General features: G+C 37.9%; 1 protein-coding gene across 6 annotated transcripts in view; it reads left to right on the top strand.

The window, feature by feature from the left end:
- The window catches only part of LOC144473563 (dystrophin, isoforms A/C/F/G/H), an 856,126-nt gene that overhangs the window by 305,291 nt on the left and 526,584 nt on the right, over window positions 1-24,251 (top strand). For all 6 annotated transcript variants that reach the window (XM_078187528.1, XM_078187532.1, XM_078187527.1 and 3 more), the window contains 3 exons: window positions 14,867-15,078; window positions 20,796-20,950; window positions 21,752-21,941. In XM_078187528.1, coding sequence (XP_078043654.1) covers window positions 14,867-15,078; window positions 20,796-20,950; window positions 21,752-21,941 — 557 coding nt within the window. The remainder of the gene's footprint in view (window positions 1-14,866; window positions 15,079-20,795; window positions 20,951-21,751; window positions 21,942-24,251) is intronic.

Raw genomic sequence — 24,251 nt, 5'->3', positions numbered from 1 at the left:
TCATTCCATGAAGTTCATATTTTATTCGATTTTAAGTCATAATTCTATGAGGTTAATATATTTCATTCGATTTTAAGTCACAATTTGATAAAGATGGTATTTTATTTGATTTTAAAACGTAATCTTATTAATTTAATATTTCATTTGATTTAAAATCATAGTTTCATAAAGGAAATTCGTTTTTACTATAAGCGTTAGATGTAAGATCATGTACAGCGGAATCTTTATTAAATGATTACTTTTATTTAAACACAGCGTGTTTACTTGTTTCTGTAGGATGAAGTTATTGTCTTTTATACAGATTTACTGAATATCGACTTCTTAATTTTATAATCTATACAGATGGCATTATCTATATGTAACTCAGTCTATTATATTTTATTCCAATTATTAAAGCACGTTGAGGTGTTGTGAATGAAGGTAAAAAGTGCTTCCATAAAACAGTACATATTTGATATTTTACTCATTAAATAATATCTTTGGCTCATTACAAATTCAAAATAAAATTCAGAACAATTTCTCAACAAGACAAGAAACCAAACCGATTAACCAAACACATTATCTACAGAGTTCAATTACAATTACGAAAAGAAAAATCTCTTCCCTTCCGCAATTAGTTCACACAACGAAAGTTCTACTCTACTACGTCGCTGAAATGCGCGGAGTTCGAACACAGAGAGATTTGCAAACGACGCGATAAAAAGTTTCCATTTCCTGCTACCTAGGCTGCGATCGAGTCCGCGGACCTTTCTTTTTTTCCTTCGAAGTTATAATTCACGGTTGTTTCAACACAGGCACGGACGGATATGATCGTGGCAATCGGAAGAAAAATGCACGCGTCAAGAAAAAAGTCGAGCGTGAATTATAGCTGGCCATTATCCCGGTCAATTAGCCGTGTACAACGGGGCGGTACAACCACGGCTGCAATCGAATCGCGCGCGCGCTGGCCACCTCGTACTCTCTCTCTCTCTCTCTCTCTCTCTCTCTCTCTCTCTCTCTCTCTCGCTCTCCGGAGTCGGTGCGTGGCCATAGCTGACGATCGTGATATTCCCAGCAGGCCGGTCGAACATTTCACGAACCAACGTACGTGTGAACTTCGATAATCGAGCGTTTGCAGAAGCAATTCCAGCGAAACTCAAACGGAAATACCACGCCCGGTTTCGCTGGATCCGCGCCCGCGAATAGCTAGCTATTCCGTATAGAAATTTGCGGGCCGTTTATGAATCACTTATTTCAATACCGTCATAGAAATAGATCGCTAGCGGAGTTCTCGCCGTCCGACTCGTGTCTTTATTCATGTCATTTGGTCGCATTAGTCGGTCGGTAGTTTTAAATAGCAGAACGATAGAAGCATATTGATTTTTATTTTCATATAAAAGTGGGATATACGTGTTTCGAATAGACTGATAGGTCGGTATTTTTTTAATCGATTTATGCTACCTTTGCTTATATTACGCCAATGAAAGCATTTAAGATCTGCGCTGGTACTACTTGTGGTATTGTGGGGTTCAACCCACATTAACAAGGGGTTAAACTTACCTTAATACCTTAACAAAGGGTTAAACTACTCCGTTAACTTTGCAATTACATACTTCTTGACTTACTTACTATACTAGAAAAGAAAATAGTTTGGTAGGTGTTATTATTCTATTGCGACATTGCAAAAATTGCAATGCTCTGTTTATGGTACACTTGATATAATCTTGACACAATCTTCACCATTTCCTGTGAGTCATTTACTACACAATTCGTTGCGTTATCGTTAAGTACAATAAATTCTCTCCAATTGTCTTTCAGCTCGGAAACCAAAGTGGACAATTAGAGAAGAGAAGATACGATTATTCGATCCGTCCAGCTCGTTTTTAGTTATTGACATTCAACGATTATAAGAACGAGCCACAAGGCTCGAATAATCATATCTCCTCTTCCCTAATTGTCCATTTTTCCCTAATTGTCCATTTTCCCTAATTGTCCACTTTCTTTACGACCTTAAGCACAATTGAAGAGAATTCACTGTACTTCCAACAGTAAGGCTGCTTCGGGCGTGATTTAATTATTTCACACGTCGCGACGCGTGTTGGCATCGAAGATTTGCACTACTGCATCCACGTTCTATCAACTACTGCTTCGACTTGGGATCTCCTTGTCGAGTTTTTGCTAGTCAAACATCCCTGCGAAGTGACAACGGGAGCTGTTCGCGCACGGGCCAGCCGTCCCGTAGGCGTCGACGTGGGACCAGTACAAAACCCGCAACCTACGTCAACCTTCGCGGGTTACCTCAACGTCTCGCCCAGCTAGGAAAGGGTTCGGGACACCCGTGTGGTGCGAGCAGGCTTTGAGACGTTATTAAGTGTCGCACATCTCCGGTCGCGGTTACTAACGATGATCAGACCATTATGGAAATTCGTGACTGGTTCAGGTACAGGAAACCTCTCGCAGGTGAAACTAGTTACCTATGAATCGAAGAAAAGGTGATGAAATATTAGTGAGGCGGCTAAAAATTCGTGGAATTATCGCAGTATTTATTCACGATGAAATTAGGGAAGAAATGCTTTAGTTTGATGACATTTTTGAAATTAACGTCGTTATATAATTATGATAATAATTTATGAGTTAAAGTTCAAAACTTTAATCGCTTGTTTAATAGATATGCTCGCAATTTCATTGAATAGGAGTATCAAATTTTTATAAAAAAAGCAGTCATAGGTGCTACGGTAATCTTCCAGTGTTTGTTAAAAAATATTACCAGTTATAAAGGGAATATTGTAACAATAATAAATGATACATCAAAAACTAAACTTAACTTTGCGAGACCAGCGAATGAATTCCAGAAAACTGACTGTCGCGGACATTAAATGCAACAGTATTACTGCCTCCAAGGATTCCGGGAGTTTTTATGAATGAGTGCCTCATTTGCTATATTGCGCGCGCCCAAGAATGGCTGAAGTTCCATCGCCGCGCTAGTAATTCGCGTGTGGAGAAACCTTCGAAAGTCTCCTGGAAAATTACAGAACCGCTGGAAAGTTCTGTTCGTAGGCAAGTCTAGTTGCCAGATGCGCATAACCGACAGTAGTGGTATGCTTATGCACATAACTCAAGGGTACTAGCGACGAAGCCGCGACATTAGAAATTACTATTGCGCTGGCCGCCGTCTGGCACAGTCTGCGAAAAACTAGCGTAGCCGTTAATTTTAATCCTTTACCATACTTTCAGTCGTCTGACTCGGAGATTTCTAAAAATATGCTTTAAGTATATACGTTATTTTCTGTTATTTCTGTGTCAGTAAAGTTCTGTTGTTTTCTTATTAATATTTAACACTTAGATGGCAGAGATCGAGTCTAATGAGACAGAGTGTATAAACATTTTTATTTGACTATTTAGTTCTTGACATTTGTTTCATATTTTTACGTATTTTCTTAGAGTCTGCGAAAAAATTAATTTGTCTAGAAAGATGAGTATCTTAAAAGGTATGCTGGCAAAATTATTATACAAAATTACGAATGATTCGAAGCACACACGGTTGTATTTTTGTTAAAAAAAAGTCACCCATTCTAATGTTAAGCATTTAAGTTTCAGACTCGCAATACATCTATACTGTCTATTTATTTTAATAAATTATTAAAGTCGAAAAACTGTTAAATTTTGCAACTGCGAAGAAAATAGTACAGCAACTAATTTTATATGTTGGTTCGTGCAACTTCTACATTTTTTCCAAAACGGTTTACGTCGCGGATTTTTTCAATTACAGTCCTTGAATGAAAGTTCATTAGAGCCTCGATTATCCGATCGCTCAATATCAGAATTCTCTATTGTTCGAATCAAAATGAAATCTGTCACTATAATTGACTAACTGCTCCATTATTGGAACATTCGTGTCACTCTAGCTCGGATAATCAAGGTTTTCAGTCCGATGGTCAATTCGTTCAGCGGTGATCGTTGCCACGTTTCAACCAATGCGCTTATCGATATTAGAATCGATAAATGTTTACAAATCCTTATTCGTGTGATATCTTTCGTTAGAAAAACTTCTGCACTTAAATATTTTACAAATAAATTTACCATAATTTCAATTGAGGCACATTGATCGTAACAATATTAAATGCAATATTTATCGTAATAATATTAAATACAATATTTATCGTAATAATATTAAATAAAATATTTATCGTAATAATATTAAATGTAATATTTATCTTGCACAAATGAATTATGTAGAGGCATCTGTAAAACATTTGAAAATGTATAATATAACTTGTACTATATAAATTTTAACGCGAAAAGAGATCGATAAACGTTGCTTTTTTTATATAATCCAGGAAATATTCATTCAGTGTGGGCGTTCATTCATTGGACAGGTCATCCTATATGTTTCGGGAGCATTTAAATGGTAGACCATGTACCACCTTGGCAGGTGTCTGCTATATACTATGTTTCTGTCGATCCATTTAATCCGATACATCGTGGAACACACACGCGACCATGAATCAACAGAATTGCAAAAAGCGCCTCGCTACACCTCCCGTCTGGTTGCTTGCAATTCTATTTTGACGGCTTTAAAAATGATGCGAGAGAAGAGGAAAAGGGAGAGAAATTTCGGCCAACTGTACGTCTCGTCGCTAAGGGTGTCTGGCAGGATTTACTTTAAAAGCAAGAATGTGTAGTGACAGTTGGGGATGAATGTCTCTACCATGGTTTAACCGACCGGATAGTGGAGAAATGCCATGAAAAGAGACACGCTTTAAAAATAATTCAACTATTTATCATTGTAATTGATTGATAGTAAGAGAGACCAATGACAATGGTAACACAGGGGCGTTTGTGACACATTAAATATCTTCAAATATATAAGGGATTTTATTATACATTTTAGTTTTTATATATAATGAAAAATGACATTTGGAACACGCTCGTCGAAAATCTATCATATAAACAAAATATACAGCTGCATAAAGAGGAAAATAATTTTTCTATCTATTCTATTAACACGTTGAGTGCCACGCGATTATAAAAGAAAATCTCCATCAGACCACGCACGCTGGTATCGTGGTACAGCAATGCGTAGCGCGCTACTTGCAAATTAGAATTTACTCGATGCATTAAATCCATTAAAATTTTCTGAAAAAATACATTAGTAATAGAATGCAGTATTAAATAAAAATTAAGAGGACTTTAAATAAATTTTAAGTGACAACTTAAAACAATGTAACTTTCTTAGTTTTATATCATATTGCACACTGCCAGTCACCGGCGACTGACGCTCCCTGAACGGAGAGTTCAGTGTCAGTCACCGATGACTGACGTGGCACTCAACTTGTTAAGATTGTTTAAAGCGAGGACTTGCCAGAGTCTACTTTTGGCAAACCGGCGTTGACATAACCTTGACACAACTTGTTCTAGTTTTTAATGTGACACCTTTCAGATGCCCACCGTAAAAGACGATTAGCGTAATCTCTTTTATTGCGTCGGACATTTCGTGTAATTTTTATCTTGGTAGGATAGCACACATGCGACCCCTCCTCCCAAAAGCTCAGAGAAATAGGTGATGTGACAAATTCGCGGCCGCACAAAGACCTCACGCAGACAAATATTTCTCTGTCAGGGTATTTGCTTGAGAATGAGTAGGTTGCAAGGGAGCCGAGGGAGACCATAAAATTCTGGAAATTCTGTCGGAATCGCCGCCAGGTGGTCTGAGATCAAAGTGCGCGTTTCTGTAACCCTCGCACACAGTGTCGGACATTATTTCAAATCAAATAATATCGTTCGAATATTTTAGTCAATTGAACGGATGAATCAACGCCAAGAGGAAATACGGGAAATAAATATTAGGATCATAAAATCATATTCGAATAAAAGGAGACATTTATGAATCGATTCGCGAACGCGAGTGCCGTATAAATCTCCTGATAAAACCGTAATTTGCTTTTATAACCGGCGGCGCGGGTGTCGAATTAATAATTACTGGGGGATTCGGGTATGTTGTTTATTTATAAAATATTTATTTGGGCTGATTATGCGGTGTTAAAGATACTTAATTGTAGGTGGATTCTTCCTTACATATTCTTACATGTTATAAACAAGACGATTTCAGAAAATGTATATAATATAAATTATACAATGTTTTCTAAACGAATGCAAAATGTATAAATATACATTATACTTTCTTATTGTCACTACTATTGGCTTTAATTTCTTTATCGCCGCTTATTATATTCATTCAGTCTCCCTTGCGAGATTAAAAACTTTCGTAGTGTCTTCGATGCTCATCCGTTATATTCTTCGTTCTTTTATTCTTCGTTTCAGACCTTTCCGCGGTTTCATCTTTTACGATACACTGTATCATCATGTTCCTCAGAAAAAGCATCGATCTACTTGATGAAAAGTCATAAAATAAACACATTTCCAGAAAAAAATATACAGCATCAACCTGCCTTATGTAGCGACCTAGTTCAATCTTCTCTGATATATAAGAATCGATTTAGCATTTTGAATGTGCAAATTCACGGATAGCAATTTGGCGTTAGAAAATTAGTTGGTTCGCCTAATAATCCATCAACCGGAAAATTAAAGCAGCGTAGCTGTATCGCGTGACCAGCTTGTCAGAAGGGGTCGGAGCAGGGTTGTACGTACGTGCCATCTTTAATGCGTCGTCGAACACTTGTCACGCCTGCAGCCGAGGCTCGCGAGGGCGCCGGTACGGCGTTCAGGGGTCGATGGGAGCGAATAGCTCTCGTAATAAGTCATTGAGGTGAACTCGGTGGAAGACAACACGTCGTCCTTGTCTTTCGCTCGCCTCCGCGGTCCGCTCCCTTTCGAAACGGGGTGATAGATCAAGCCACTTCGCTTCCGGTCCCGGGATACGAATGCACGTACGCGATCCCCTGCAACCCCTTGCGCCACACCGGCGCCACCCCGTGTTCTCCGCGGCCCTCTTAACTGCGCGACATTAGTCTGCCATGCGTGGCTTGTCGGATTATATCAGCCCGTGGGCATACCATATGCTTCCGGTTACGTGTGAACGCACTCTGACCGTAATTTTTGCCGCCGTGTCTTCGAGGAAATTAGCCGTGGCCGATGCGTCTCCGTTGCCGACGATAAATCCGCCAGGACTTACTAATGCTCAGAGTATTATCACTGCGAGAACTGTTTTTCACTTACATGTTCCAATGATGAGACAAATATTGTTTCGCATTGCTAAGTATTGTCTTCTCTCCGTAATTGTCCCGAATATAGCAAGACTCTAATACACGGTTTTAGAACAGTTCTTCAACCATCGATTAGGATAATATAAGCTTTTCGAACTAAAATTTAATATCTTAAAATTTAGCCTATTTATAAAATAGCTTAGATTTTAGTTGAAGATTTTGTTTCAAAGCGAGGTACAGGTATGGTAGCTTTTCGTGCTAAAATACACTGTGTTAGTACTTCTAGACTTCTCATAAAAGTGAAATCATTTAAACTGCAATTATGTTAATTTGATAACGTTGAAACGTATATTTTTATCACAGCTTGGAGTAGTTAATAAGCTCGAGTATTATCCTCTTCTCGCTTCATTATGAAACACGAGGTTAAATTAAGATATCATACATAATAAAATGTCAGCTATTCACAGCCAAAATTACTGTGCTAAAGTATACCTATCTTCTGGCTTTGAGGCTGAACAAAAAATTATTTTAATAAAAATAATTCTTATTAACATAGCTATTTATATTTAACCGCAATCGAATATTTGAATAAAAGAAAGGAAGTATACGACAATATATCATTGAATTTAGTGATATCAATTTCTATGAACAATAATTTAGTTACACATGAAGACCGTTCACCTATAACTGGAATTTCTTGATCGAATAGCAATTATTCTGTTATTTTAACCGAACGGGACATGCAATTGACACTTCTATTCGCGTGCAAATAGTTTTTTTATCGTTTCCCTGGCGAGCAGCGTTAATGAAAACGTCGATTGGTACGATACCATTACCAACAAAAATTCCCACTTGTGCCGGGTATAGTATTTTCATCGGAATCAGTAGTAATCAGTATGCTAATAAATTGACAATTTCCAGCGCGAAAGCTGGTGCCGCAGGATTCTTCGCGCAGGATGATCCGCGTACTGTGTATTATTCGCGCCTCGCATTATTTCGGTGTCGCCGTGTTTTACATTGTCGCGCCCCGGCTTAATGCGTCAACGTATCAGCGAAACTTCTCCAAAATTGATTGTGCCCGCCTGCGTATCCCAATTCCACCGGGAGCACACCAATTCCCTCGTCCTATTCCAGGAATATAGTTTGTAGATATTAGTATAATGCTGCCAGCGGAGACACCCGTTAAACTTTGCATTGCCCGGGGAGTTCGCGCGGTCATTTCTCTGCTCGCCGCCGCGCGGCACAGGCAAACGAATCATTACCGTCATTACCGAAAATTGCCGTGTAATCTAGCCTTGGTTTCGATCGCGTCATACCCAATAAATGTCCGATTATATTGCTGTCGTTCACCGTCGGCGGATCCCTAAATTCCTAACGGAGCGAGTTATCGCGCCGGTGAAAGCGAATAGCTTCGATGATCGGGGCATTTAGGCGATTCGATTGGTTCTTATTGGTACACAATCAAAGTTTTGCGAGGCGAGGCACGTAATTAATCTTCTTCGCCTCTTCCGTTAATTTTCTTATCCATTTACCTTATCCACCGATCTTATTATTTTTTCTTATTTAATCATCCAAGATAAATTATTACATTTCCAGTTTTTTTATTCTCTCTCTTCTCTTCAATATTTTTTTTCGATTTTACTTTTATAAGTTTCTTCCATAATATTATTTAATTCACTACTTTTGATTTCGATTTTCTTTTCTGATGATGAATTTCGTCGAAATTCATTAATAGCATGCTAGATAGAATTTTTGATTAATTATTAAAAAAGTGAATTCTACGAACTATTAAATCATTTTATGTTTCATTTAAATAGACATGATGGTATTGTTTTGCAACGGTGTGAAAATAACTTTGCAAAATCAGTAAAAAATGGTGATACTATAGTTATGCATTACATTTTCATAGAATTGTAAAATCAAGAACAGTCACGTTGCACAATTTAAAATATTGATATTATTCTACTACAAAAAGAATTATACTTTAGCTAAAAAATTAGGGAAATCTAGCTACATTGTATTTTTCTCATTTAATTGTATAGTCTATTCGTGACAATACTATGATTAATGATGAAATACTATGATCATTACACTATCTACTATAATATTGATATGGCGTGAATACAAGTAATGCAATTCAAATGGAATTTATATAAATTAAATTTAATATAAAGCCAATCTAAAATATAAAAATAATACAAAAAGAAAAGATAGTTCTTCTATCATACTTGTTCGTTTTTCGTACAGCAACGATCGGTTAACTTAGTCTTCCGGTACAGTTTATTTAGCTTGGAAATTGGTTCGAGCCACCGTTCGATTCTAACAATGCTCGCCGTGCAGCGAAAACGAGGACCAATGAGTTACGGCGATTTTGTTAACCGATGTAGAACCTTCGGGAGTGGAAAACTAACAAGACAGCGGATACATAGTGTCGGGTTCCGGCAGTTGTGAGTCCTTGGGATTGGCATTGATGTGTGTGTAATTGTCCCCGTGGGATTCGACCTCTCCGGCGCATTGTCCCCCCCGCTGGTTCCCCGGTTATCTAGACGTCGATATTAGGTCTCAGGTCGTCTGTAATAGGCCCCAGAGCTCCAGTATTATCAGTGTCGCATCTCACAAGCTTTGGGATGTCTACTTGATCCGCAAATTAACTCACTGTGCTCCGTAAGTTCGATAAGTAGAACGTTGTGCCTCCAATCACGCTGTTCATGTTGCGATATCGATTTTGCTTTAGCGACTCGCTCGCTTCGAACAATGTTTCTATTTCGCATCTTAGCTTCTGCTTAACTCTTAATCATCTGTTATTTAGATTACGTGACTTACAGGATGCGGAGAAAATTTTGTACCTAATCCGTATATCTATAGTTAGTTGTTCTTCGAAATAAAGACACTTCAATATAATATTCGCTATATTTATACTTATAGATCTAAGAAGAATAATGGATTCCAATGACGAAATAGATTTTGACGTTGAAAATTTGTAGCAGAAGAGCGTTTCTCTTTACTGAATTTTTCACAGCTCAATTTTTATATTTTATTACCTCTGACATTTATGTCTTCGATTTTACAGTCATTTTTGATTTTATAATCACGCTTCCTTCTTTAATCTCTGTTTTAAATTATGTATTAATATTTAATTTAATGTATTAGTATTTAATCTCCGTTTTAAATTATGTATTAATATTTAATTTATTAGTATTTAAGCTCTGTTTTAAATTATGTATCTCTTATTTTACACACTCCGCTCACTGCTATGTATTTTCTAGTCCCTACTTATTCAATGCAACTCGTGCTGCTACACTGATTTATTTGAAATCTCCACTGTTTATATTTCGTTTCGTATAATCTGTACATTACTCTCGACTCCAACGTTTACATTCTGCCTTCTTTACATTATTGTCTGCTCTTTACTTTATGGCGTCACGTTTTATTCTTTACCATACGTAAGTTTTTACTGTTTTTAAAGTGGGTAGGTTTTCAATTTTTCATATACTCGTATGAATATCGATTAACACTAGAAAATAATAAGGTTTTGTTACACGCATCTAGTAATTTTATACAAGCTGCATGGCACTTTTAGGTTCGAAAATTTAATTTTGTATTTTGATATTTTGAGGAGAGAAAATGGGCTATAATTTACAGTAGTAGTATAGCATACTCTAGTATTAGTATTTTACTATTATTTTAGTATTATTTTAGTATTATTTACTCTAGTATTAATACTTTATTGAACAATACCATGCGTCATTGCAAACAACGAATTATAGCTTAGAAAGAAATTATTTTAAATTTAAAGATAAATAACATTTTATTCGCGATCTGGTTATTCGTGAATGAATTGTTTGCGAATAAATTCTTCGTACACTATTCGTAAATGAACTGTTTGCGAATAAATTCTTCGTACACTATTTGTGGATGATTTATTCGCGAACAGTTCAAGAATAATTTTATTCTCTTACAAAATGATACGTTTGTTTATTGAATCGAATAATTGTCTGGCTAATAAGTTATTCGAGCGTTGCCAGACGCTGTTGCGCACACGTGCCCCTAAAAGCTTAAAATCTATTTGCACCGAGTTCGAGTACCCTCGGTGGCACAAGAGAACTCGAACCCATCTCGTCCGGGTTCGAGTCTACTTAAAAGTGCTGTTTTCCTTTTTTTTTCGAAGTGCTCGCGAAACCATTCTTTGCCGTTCAGCTAGACTCGTGCCTACTCGTAACACGGCCGATCCCGTTTTTTCCCTCAAAACCCCGTGTCGACGAACTACAAGACCCCCCGCGTGTTTCCCGTGCTCGCACCAGAAGAAGAAAAAAACAAGAGCTGTGTTCTGAATCACGTTGTTTCCGTTGTAGTTTCGATCCTGTTCGACGGGACGGCACGAAACTTCGCGTCCATGCAGCGCATCCTGAAAGGTACACTCAAGTGTGCTGTCCACGCGTGCAAATTCTGTTGTTACCATCGTTGAAACATTGCCAGTGCTTTACGCTTGCTTTCCCAGCTGCGTCCCCGTCCGTTCGCGCCCCCCTCCTTTCAACCCCTCCCCGGCCCCCCCCCCCCCATCCCATCCCTTTCGCCGCCGCCGCCGCTAAGCTACTTCAGCTTGGACAGCTTCCAGGTGCTTCCTCGCGCCTGGCGCGAATTTCAACATGGATTTTAGCCTGTGGGCCGACCGAGAAGTGCTTCTTGAAACAACGGACACGTGCCGCGTACGCGCGCGCGCGCGCGCGCGAGAGAGAGCCTCCGCTTCTCGCTCTGCGTACGATTTTACGATTAACGAGCCGCGACGCGACGCGGCGCGTCGTGTGCATTCGTCCCGCTCGCATGTTTGAATATTTACCGAGCGAATTTCCACTTGGACGATATCGATGAATCGGACCCGTTCGCCTGTTTCATCGGAACAAAACCGCGCGCCGATTATACATATAATTCCGCGCGGGGTTTATTTAATATTTCCGTTCCACCGCGGCGCCATGAATAATGCAACCCTCGCGGCACAGGCAAGTCAAACGATCGGTTAATTGGAATTATTCTTCGATAGTTTCATCGGTTACTTATTCATGCAGCCTTTATTTCGAGCGTCGTCGAAATCGCCGAATGAAAGTTTCATCCCTGAACGGCTGCTCGGATCACCCGTGTACAGATCCTCGCTGTTATTCCAACGCCGCGGATATAATTGAACCGTTTTAGCCCGGAGTCCCTGTCCAGTCGGCGTTCATGCCGTGTTCGCGATGAGCTAGAATGATGAGTGGGACTAGAATGATGAGTGGGACTAGAATGTGAGAAACTAGTGACTGGGTTTTTCATTGCTGGTATTTTTTCGAGTGATTTCGTTGTGGCAGTTCATTTTTAACTATTTTGACGAAAATGTCCGTTTTATGAGTGTGAAGAATTTGTTCGTTTTTAATTGTGTTTAATCGGTGTGTTTACTTGTATGTACTCGTCGAGATATTTAACAAAGTTTTAGTGAGCTGGAGAATTCTAAAAAGAAATAGCATGATTGTAATACGAAGTTCGATAAGTACGATATATTTTTTAGCATTAACCCTTAGCACTCGAGTGGCGCCTCTGGGGCGCCAATAAAGTCGTTGTATCATTTCCAAAATAATTTCGACATTATTAAAGACCCTTCTATTTAAAAGATTCTTAAAAGCGTAATAGTTTTATGATTCACTAGACTCAATTTTGATATTCATAAATTGTTCTGAGTTATATAAAATGGAAATGCAGCTGGTTAAAATAGTTTTTTTAGATCGAGGCTTAAAATGGCCCGGAGTGTACAGGGTTAAAATATCTTTTATAATAACAAGAATTATCGGTAAGAAGATTTGTTATTAGTAAGATATGGTTTAAATTATACAATAGTAATATTACATTCTTCTCGTCTCTTTACTATCTCACATTCCATCTATACATCTTTTTGTCATGAGTACGTAAAGTCCGCAGTCTAATTAGAAGTTTCAAGATTTCTAACACTATTCTTCTAGAAATACATTTTCCAAATCAGACTAATTTTAGTAAAATTCTTCCTAAATCAACAAGTACCCTCTGTCTCGAAGAACAATTATGTTATGTCATAAATATGTTTACAATTAAACTAGGTTCTAATTGTAGAAATGTCAATGGAAATGTATTATCAAGCTGACTCTCCTACTGACCCTATCAAAAAATTTCAAAATTGGTTAGTCCTTCATTTAAAAAATGCGATAACGAACAAATATTATTTACACTTACTCCATACGTGTATCTTCCAAGTCATTCTTCGATCTACATGCATTCTTAGGTATTCTACCGATTCCGCTTATAGTATTACTGTATAGTGTTACTAAACTTGAATGGTAATCCATTTATAGAGCCACCTCTGAATTTTATTCAAGTGTATTTTTGGAGGTAAATGGATGCTATGTTTGGACTTGAATGCGATGACGTAATCGCTGCATCGTCAACAGACGATATTGTATTTACATATTTAGTTGTCAGGAGGTCAGAGATATAAAGTATTTACTTGAGAACGGTCCTATTACAGTACCTTGCGACACACCTGCTTTATTTCGTATAGATCAGCGTACTCTATTTCGTACTTAACCAGTTAGCTGCCTCGATATATTTAGACGCTAAATTTTGTTATACGTTTTATCAATTATACTGAGTATAGTTTTCCTAGTAATTGTTCTAGAATCATCCTAAAGCGTGCGAAATTTACGAATATGTTACTATAAGCATTTTAACATAAATCGTAGGAGTAGTATATTTATTATAAGATGTAAAATTGCCATTTCCTCATGACGTGTATATACGTCGTACGCAGCTAATTGGTTAACGAAGAGGTGTCTCTTGCTTCAATAATAATTGTATTAAAAGAAATATAGTTTCTTTGTCTCTATATGGTAGACGTTTTTTTTATTTCGAATAATAGGCTTTTATGCCAGAATTTTGTGCCTGGGTTATATCAGAGCAAACTTTTTCCTCCTCTAAGTCCTTACCGACGTTTCATACTAATGTCTGCACTTGTTCAATGGTAATGCACTTGATCGATCTCGAAAGCCAAACTGATGCTCCGGTATTGAATCGTCGATGCGAAGCAGTAAGAGAAGAACGTTCGGAAGTCTGTACCCCATCCAGGGTTGCAAGGCCCATATTGAATTCTTGAGGTCGCGTGATAGACGTAGACAGATAGACAGACATAATAGACATCGCCAAAGTTTATATTTAAAAATTGTTAAAAGTGTAACTATTATATGAGTCACTAGACGCAATTGCATATACATAAAATAAATATTGTTACGTGAAATGGAGACACTAGAAGACAGAAAAATTATTTTAGATTTGCAGTTGATATGGTTTCGAGTGCAAAGGGTTAATATTGGTCAGTCAGATACATTCTGTGAAGCAGTGGTTACGCGTATAACTTGTTTATGACAAGAGATGATTAACCACTGTAGTAACGAGTCAGACTCGTGGTGAAGATTCTACGCAAGCTCTACTAAATATAAATATTATTAATTTCTTCTACGTCGAAGTAAGAAACAAGAAACAAAGATTGTCTGGTTTTGTTTGTTATTAAGAATATTAAAGACAAACAAGTGTTAATCGTCACTTAACTCGTCGTTAACTCGAACGATACGAGAGATCGCATGAAGTGTGACGAAATAAATATGACGACGGATGATTTTTAACCGGAGACGCACGCGAGCCGAAGTTTATGTTCCGCTCGGTTATTGTTGCAGTTACGAAGCTGAGGGAACATTGGGACGAGACGAACTCGAAAGTGATGCAAAGGAAAACACAGTTGGACGCAATGCTAGGGGACAGTCAGCGGTACGAGGCCAAGAGGAACGAGGTGGAAGTCTGGCTTGTGCGAATGGAAACTCGGCTGGAGAAAATGCAGGCTGTGGGGCACACCGCCGACGTTCTCGAGGCGCAGCTCCGAGAACAAAAGGTACGTTGGAATTTTCCCCCATTCTTTTCTCGAACTGCTGCATTAACCCCGCGCGCATTAACCAAGCCGGAGGTCGCCATTTTTATCTAGTCTTTATTTCTCGCGCGCGTCCATCCTTTCGTTCAACTATGGCCACACGATTTTCGCTTTAGTAATCTCAAGCCTTCGGCGATGGTTCTTATCAGTGAATACTGATGCTTACCTCGATGATAATTTAACAATCATGGTTTCTAGTTATTAATCATTATGACACGATGCTGCCAGTCTGAGGGTTGATAAATAGGTATATTTTTTCCTTCACCGGTAACCCGAGTCTTTAACTCTTTGAACTATGATTACTTTCATGCTGCGTTGATTAGCACTTATTTGTCCTTAATATTTTTTAGCCCTTGCACTACGACTCCTTTTACGTTGTGTTGAGTAACACTTATTTGTTCTTAATACTTTCCTTAATAGAACCACAGATAATTTTTATTTATTGTATTGTATTTATTTACTTCTGTTTCTAGACTTTGATAATAGGAAAATTCAATTTGATTTCGATTTAAACGAAATTAATAACATTCATATTTAGTTGATCATACGCGAAATCTGTATTACAAGCCTGACTCGTTATTATAGTGCAAAGGGTTAAAGACTCTCAGAAAACGAGATCATCCACGTCGATCGCAACCTAAACCTAAACAGAAAGACGATAAGGTATAAATAATATCTTCACTGGGCCAGAACACACTGTAAATCTCTATTTTCTCTAGACCAATTTCTACTCTGTATTATTGGTCTAATCAATCATTCTATATTTCTAGCACACTCCATCACACGCGTCATCCATATTCAACGAACGTGGGGCTCATTCATTTTAACTATATGCATCTCTCAATGAACTGGGTATTCATACATAATCCAAATTAATCGGATATCCATTTTCAGCAATGCATATAATCTCGTTCCCGACTCTATATTCCAGAATGTAGAGTTGTGCTACCTCCGGTGCATTTATAGTGATTGACCGGGGGCCTTGTTCGGCTGATACCTCGCTAAGAAATATCCTTTATATTTGCGGTAACTAAGCTATCTACAACTCTAGTCCTAGCGGATTTGAGCCTAAACCCTTTAACCCCTCAAGCCTTAACCACTATGATATGTTTAAGAATTAACCCTTATTAAAGAATTAACTACGTTGATTACTACTTTTTCGTTCTTAATAATTCTCTTTGTTTTTCGATTGTCTTCGTTTATTTATATTCCCAGATTTTGATTACAGAGAATTCTAATTTTGTTTCGATTAAATGATTGGCAGCCTTTTTTATTGAATCAGGAACGGAAGGTTCTGTGGGTAGATAGGTTGAATGATCGTGCACGATGTGAAGTTACTTGTCTTTACTGAATGTATGTACATATATACAAATATACAATATTTCTCCGCTGGCTAACTGACTCGGTATGTCCTCACGGAGAGTGTTCTTTTACGACGTTAATCTTAGGACGCGTCGTAACCAAGTGTCTTTCTTAAAAACTATAACTTCGCGCTTGCCCTGGTAAAATTCCGAAACAACCCTGATTGGCTAACCCGCGCGCTGGGTATTTTCCAATCAGTGCTGTTCGTTTTTCCGTATCACCGCCTACTCCTTACGCCCTTGGCGTGCTTGTTTTCGGAGCGGCGAGGTGACCGGAGGGGATGCGTTTTACCGTGCGAACGTGGGACTTTCCTTCAGGCCACCCGCGCCGGACCCACGTGCACGAAAGTCGGTGCGCGTCCGGCCCAAGTAGCCTTCAGATAATCCCTTAATTTACGACGGTCTCTGTTCGCTATCGAGGACCTTCGGAAAAGACTCTAATAAACATGCGTTGCAAAGATCTGGAAAATGTCGACTCAAAAATAGCTTCGTCGAACGAGAGTCGTAAATTACTGGGCCCTACAGTTCATTACGAGTCTGACTCCTTGTTATAGTGCAAGGGGTTAATGCTAGCGATCCTACTTTTCATTCATAGACATTCAGTTCTATAATTTAGTCAGTCGTCTATTATCAATATTCTAAGTTGCTAGGTAACTTATGGTCTTATCCAATTGGGATTCAATACTAGACATATACAGTGCTAGGTTGCCTGATGTTTTAGACCGTAAAATTTGCTACTTAAATACCTACTTAAAATTAATGAAATTACTTAGGCTCTGCCGGAATTTTTCTGATTGTTTTTTTGGCATTTGGTGTATTAATCTAGATCTAGAGAACGATTTGCTGATTTTGCAATATATAAATCTTTTACATGGTAAATGATTATGGTCACGTTAGTTTTATATGAATTTCAATTATTTCTACACACTTATGCTTCAGTTCAGGCCACTTCAAAAATTAAATATTGCATGTGTCATGAATTTGTAATAACGAAGGATATAAGTGACTTAAATGCAGCATAATTTTTTAGCAATTTCGCTTTTCCGTATTTTACCTTATGCCATTTGTCAATCCTGATCTTATTATATACAATAATACAGAATGACGACGTAAAAGTAATTTCATTTTTCTTACTTTTTCATTCCCTTTGTGTTATTCTTTTATGTAATTCTTGTTTCCATAATTCTTCGTAATTCCGTTTCCTTCCAATTCCCTCCTATTTGCTTCCAATTTGTTTCCTTTATTTCTCTTGCGTTCTCCTGCGTTATCCTTTCTCCTATTGATTCCATTTGCATTGCATTTTCTTCGTCCACTAATTTCTTTCTCTCTCTAAGAATAATTTCTCGAGTAAGAAAAATGGTTTCCTCAGTAATTGTACGGATTCGCTGTAAACAGTATTGTTACTAGTTTGAAGCCCTGTTGATCGCTACAGTCAACTTCAAGTAAGAAAATTCGAATAATAATACAGGTAGCACGAAACGTCGCACCGGTCGTCTTCCTGGCTACATTTGCCCTACTCATTCACAAAGCTCGTACGATAGATGGTTAACCCCTTGCACTATAACGTTTTTTAAAGCCACGTTGATTACGACTGTTTCGTCCTTAACCACTTGCAGTACCTGTATCTTCGCAATAACAATGCTTAAATGATTTTTGACTGCAACAGAAATAGAATCGACATTTATAATGTGTCTACATTTACTTCAGTGCTTAAACATTAATAAGACAAGTCAAGAATTTTATTTCGACTTAAAGAAACGAAATAACATTCATACTGTTAGAGCATTATTAGAAATCACCGTCACGAGTCAGGCTCGTCAATGTACGGCAAGGGGTTAATTATTTTCTCGATGTCATGAGATGATTCATTCTCATCATGAGATGATGCTTCATTCTTAGTCTTTTTTATGTTTCATTCTAGTCTTTCATTCCTAGATTTCGACGACAGGGGATTCAAATTTTATTTCGATTTAATAGAAACGTTTGGCAGCCATATACGTATATCAAATCGTACGCGAAACATTCGTCAAGAGTCCGACTCCGTTATTATAGTGCAAGCGGTGAAAGAAGTTCCACGGAATCACCTTACCCTGCTGTTTCCTAATCAGCGGGGGTTAATCTCCTGTCGATACTCCGGCTGCAATTCGGTCCTGTAATCTAATTTTAACTAGGCAATTACAGAAACGACGGGGGCCGAGGTTCTCCGTATAATTCAAAGCTCTTCTGTGATCCTGTCGGCAAGAATAAATAGGAATACGGTGAGCGAGCGCGCGCGCGCGCCCGGCGAATATAATGACCGTAGATAGCCGAGGCAGTTCGTTACAGCTGCGGCCGCGATTAAAGAGAACGGAACGGATCGGTATTCATCCGCCAGCTACTAACCTCTTTTTAGCAACGTTTCGCTACCGCTTTGTGTTCGGGGAATAACGCTGGGGAGCAGAAAAAAAAAAAGAGAAAAAGAAAAAATTGCCGACCGAGGGGCAAAGAGCGGGAGAGCGACGGCGGAGGCATAGAAACGGCCAAAGTCCCAATCAACGAGAGATCGCGACTCTCGGTGTAGTACATCACGCGGGCGGAGCTCTGTTTACATTCAAAAGAGCCGAATGAGATATTCATGGAATAATTTATTTCCACGGGACCGACCGCCTGTATCTTCGGGATTCAGGCTGCGCCGGGGTTCGGGGCCTCCGCCCGCGATTCTCATAGTTATTCGCGGATGTTGTCTTTTCCCGGTTGCACGGCGATAGAGCCATCAACCGACCAGATATCTTTTTTTCTTATCCCGATACAGAGAGCGGCATTACAATATTCATGAAGCGGGAGTAGTTTGTTGCTTTAAATAGTCTCGATGATCCATCTCGAGCGATCAACGAGAGCCCCCCTTTAAACCTGTGTCGGTATTAAACGGTCCGGTTCTTTTTTTAGTAATTGTCTTCTAAGGGCGAGTCGGTTCGAGTGGTCTTCCGATTAAACTCCTTCAAATTGTTTTATGCGGATCTTCTTTCAATGAAAGGATTAACTGTTTTGTTTGGCAAATTTTCTTATGATATTAACATTAAACCTACCGAGCAGCGATGTTGTATGCGTAAAAGTGAAAAGATAAAATTCGTTTAGACTCGTTTAGGCTACGATAATGTAATTTATTCAAACGAAGAGGTCTTTTAAAGCTTGTGTAATATTGTAAAACTAGAAACCGGTCATTTTGACTGTGGTAGGTTTAGTATTAGCAGATGTTACCAAAAAATGATGCCAACAGTTTCGTGATACTTTCTGTATACTAGAATGTATAGGATGTGCCATTGCAATCTTGAGAAGCATTTGTTATTTCCAATAATGTTTTGTACAAAAGATTATCTATTTCACGGCATAAAATAATATAACATCGCTGTTTTCTTTGTATGTGTACACTGAATGAACACACTACGATAATCAAGTCATATCAATTTTATTAACACTATAAGTATCAAATTAGTCGAAATGACAGACCTTTTCTTTTTCCTTTCACAGCTCTTTATATCCTAAAAATGTTTAAGTCTCGTGTTTAGTCATTAGTCTCTTGAAGAAGTTAATAATTCTGGCAATAGTTTAAAAACTCTCGTGAGGATAAGTTTAGAAATTGAATTACAGTCTTGAAATGACACGCCTGAATGAAACTAATAGTACGCGAAGGAGTCAAATGTATTTGAAAGTGCGAAACACCTAAAAGAAAACAGTGCACTGCTTCTTAATCCCTTGCCATACTTTAACGAGTCAGACTAGTAATGAAGATTTCTAAGCTGTTAGGTATGAATGTTCATCCATTCCATTAAAATCCTTTAAATTCCTTTAGAAATCAAATTTTATTTCCTTGTCACCAATATTTAAACGATCGAGTAGATGTAGGCCATAATAAATATAAAATTCCTTTTTCTTCTAAAAAATTAGTGCGATCGAAAAAAATTCTGATCATAGTGATTGTAAAGAAAATGGCACGGCAAGGCGTTAAGCGAAAGGACCCAGCTAATTTACAACGGCCCCGTGCACTTTCTAATTCACGAGGACGTGATTCGTTACCCGCGGCAAGTTTCAGTGATCATAATTTTCATCGACGTAAGCCAGTCGACCCGCGTTCGATCAAAAGTTTCCTCCCCGGAGCATAAAACTCGGGGCTGTCCGAGCAAGACGAAGATTTGAAATTCCCTGAGTTACGATCCGCGACGTCTAACTTGATACCAAAGTCGGACATAGATAAGTAGTTTCCACCGCTGCGAACACACACACACACACATACAGACCACCTCTTTCACCTTCATTTTATTTTATACCGTTCGTTTCTTCTAGTCGTTCCACGCGGAGCTGCACCAGTACAAGCGACAGATCGAATTGTTCAATCAGCTCACGCAGAAGCTGATCGCAGTTTATCAGCAGGACGACACGACCCGCGTGAAAAAGATGACGGAGACCATCAACCAGAGATACAACAATCTGAACATCAGGTACGTTCCACGGAATGAGTACCATGAATTTCGGAGTGCAGAATCTGCGTTCGAGTGTATCTAGTATACGTCCTCTCTGGCAGTATTTTCTTAACCCTTTCGCTACGGCAGTGTCGTCCGTCGAAGTACTGTCACGCAAGCTCGCGCCAGAAATATGCACAGTGCGTGTGATTTCTGTATATGCGTTTTTCTTAGTTTTAACTTGAATGCCGCGTCAGTCACCGGTGACTGACACTGAACTCTCCGTTCAGGTCGCGTCAGTCATCGGCGACTGACAGTATAAAATATGATAAACTTAAAAATTGGCGTCTAACGTGTTGGACGAATGTCCATATAAGCATTCCCTTTCAAACAGAAATATCTTCCACTACAATAAGAAATAATGGCCCTAATATGTTTAAACATTTGCCCGGAGTAAATTCTAATTTGCTGGTATTGCGCTTCGCATTGCTGTACCACAATACAAGCGCGCGCGGCCTGACGGGGACGTCGTTATAAAACCGCGTGGCACTCAACGTGTTAAATAACAACTGTGCTGAATGAAACAATCATTGCTCTAATTTAACAAGTATATTTACAGTTTTAATATGAGAGGACCTACAAAATTATTAAAATGCTGTCATCGACTACGGATGGCACTTGTATACACATCATTTGGATGTCCCATACATGCGGCGCTCGGAGCGAAAGGGTTAAAGGAACGTATTACTTGGTCAGCCATAACGTTGAATTCGAATCGAATGTGCTCCGTTATATGTGCTCGGAGTATGCAACGCCCTGTGTGCATCGTATCGTTTCTAGTATTATCAATCGAGGAAAACTGCTGCACTCGGCGATGAACTCCCTCCACAACTTCGACCGGTCCCTGGACAACTTCTTGGCTTGGTTGAGCGAAGCCGAGTCCTCGATGGAGGGACTGGAAGCGGATGCCGATCGACTAGATGGACGACGGGACCAAGGCGCGCTCAGGCGACCGCAACATCAACTCAAGGTAAGTCCCCTTATACTGCATATTATGCCATCAATCGTTTTCTCGTCGAATGACCGACTCCTCGAACCTTTCAAATATTTACTGTTAACTCTTTGCACTCGAATGGTGACTCCGAGGCACCGCTAAAATTATTCTATTACGTTCCAAAATAATTTTTATAAAATGAAGTTTAGATTTAAAAGAATCAATTTCGTACGCATGAAAGTGCACTTTATTACATACTATAGGAATACTATAGGTCAGGAAAATTATTTCACGTTTACAATTAAAATGGCTTCGAGTGCAAAGGGTTAATGAACGTCGCGTAGCGTTTCGTGGGAGCAATTTCTTTTTAACAGGGTATAATAACTTGTTAGCACCTTTTTAACGATACAATGAATCAAATTCATTGGACTGAAATTTATCGTACTATTCAAATGAGTTTGAATAGTGTACCGTTTGCGTTCGTAAGATGTATTTTGAAATTGTTTTATTGAGACTTGTTATTTTATTTATTTTATTTTGGAAAAACTGGTTTTAAAGAAATGGTACCTATAGAAATCTAAATTTTCAACTTTGCCCTAAGAATTTACATATTGTCTTGACTCTGGGTAAAGAAATATCAAAAAAGTATAAAATTAGTAATATCAAAAGCCATAATACTAAAACATTATAAAAGAATCTGCTACGAATTTTAACGAAGAAATTTAAAATATAAAGAAAATGAAAGGAATTGAAAATATTATATCTTTGCGATCACAAATTTAATAGCTACAACGAACGAACAAAAAATTAATTAAAACTCGAACAACATAAACAATTAAACTGCGCATAAAGAAATCGTATGTGTTGATGCCACCCGCAATTCATTTCGTGTCCAAGATATTTCTTCTATACAAATAGACATTCAATGCTATGAGAAATATTTTGAATTTGAACTGTGCAAAACTGCTTCCGCATGAGACATAAAAATTCTCAAGAGGCTACAAAGTAATAGCGCCGTCCAAAGTGAATAAAAAGTGCTTCATAAATATGGAAAATCGATTCCCTGGGACTTCGAGTGAGGAATAATGATGACATTTTTAAAGGGATCTGCCTAGCATCTTCTACAAAGTTATGAAGTTTACGAACAAATTGATAGTAATGGAAAAATTGTTAGTCTCTGGTCAATAACAGACCGACGAGGACTATAGAATCATTTTTGTCTCGTAGAATTCAATGTCTTCCTGAACATGTCTCTTCCATTTTGAAATTGTGTATTGTATGCCATTGTCGTACTATACAATTGTCTTTTAAACGCTTCGCAACTTCTAAAAAGTTTACATTTTAAATCGTAAGTACGTGTCTTCAATATTACGTATGAGCTACTTATTTTAAAAGATAGTAAAATAATAAGTCAATAATTTAGGTAACCATAGTAAATTTTAACTTATATATCTTAAAAAATTAATTTGAATAATATCTAACTGACTTTAAATGAGTAACTTTTATCGTTAATAACAATAATTGTGACATAATAGCATGATTTATGACACGATAATATGCAATAATTTTTATAGAAATAATTTCTGTGTTTTAATAATTTCTATATAGAAAAGACAGAATTCTTAATCGATTAACATTGATCAATTAAACCATTAACTGTAATGCTTCAAACAGCTAAATAACAAGCTACTTTTACAATAAATATCAAGGCTCGGTTTGTCGATCACGCGAAGTCTTCTGCAATTTTTAATGAACGAATCCTTATTTTATTATTCAGCCCCGGAAACTTAGAAATACGTAATTCATAGGTACTTCGAGTTACGAGAAAAGAAGTTTCCTGGTAGTCTCGAACATCGTTAACGACTTCTGTTGAAATTGAACTCGGTGACTTCGTTCGCAGAAAAGGAAAGAATCGCAAATAACGACTGTAATTTTAATATCCGTGCATTCTTTTAACAACCACTATGCAGATATTAATTGGAACTCTTTAATAATTAAATATTTCTGTTCGAATATTTTAGTGAGCACCTGTCTACAAAAAGAGCCATTTATCTCTTTGATCTTAATATTTCTTGTAAATTAAATATATAAAAAAAAGATGTTTAGTACAAAGTATACACGGTGACGATTAATTTTTCATTTTAGTTTCTTGTCACAATTTGCAGGTCATTTGATAAAATATGAAATAGTTACGCACGTATCATCAGCATTACATTTTCAAAATTTCTTGCATAAACAATCAACTAAAGAACGTCTTGATACGCATTAATTTCTGCACCCTTCTATTTTAAGAATTGTTTATTCTGTATTCAATACGCTTTCGATTAACATGATTAAATGTTGCTT

This window comes from Augochlora pura, chromosome 7 (genome assembly GCF_028453695.1).
Source record: "Augochlora pura isolate Apur16 chromosome 7, APUR_v2.2.1, whole genome shotgun sequence".
Lineage (NCBI taxonomy): Eukaryota > Metazoa > Arthropoda > Insecta > Hymenoptera > Halictidae > Augochlora > Augochlora pura.
This window is presented reverse-complemented; position numbering and strand designations above follow the sequence as displayed.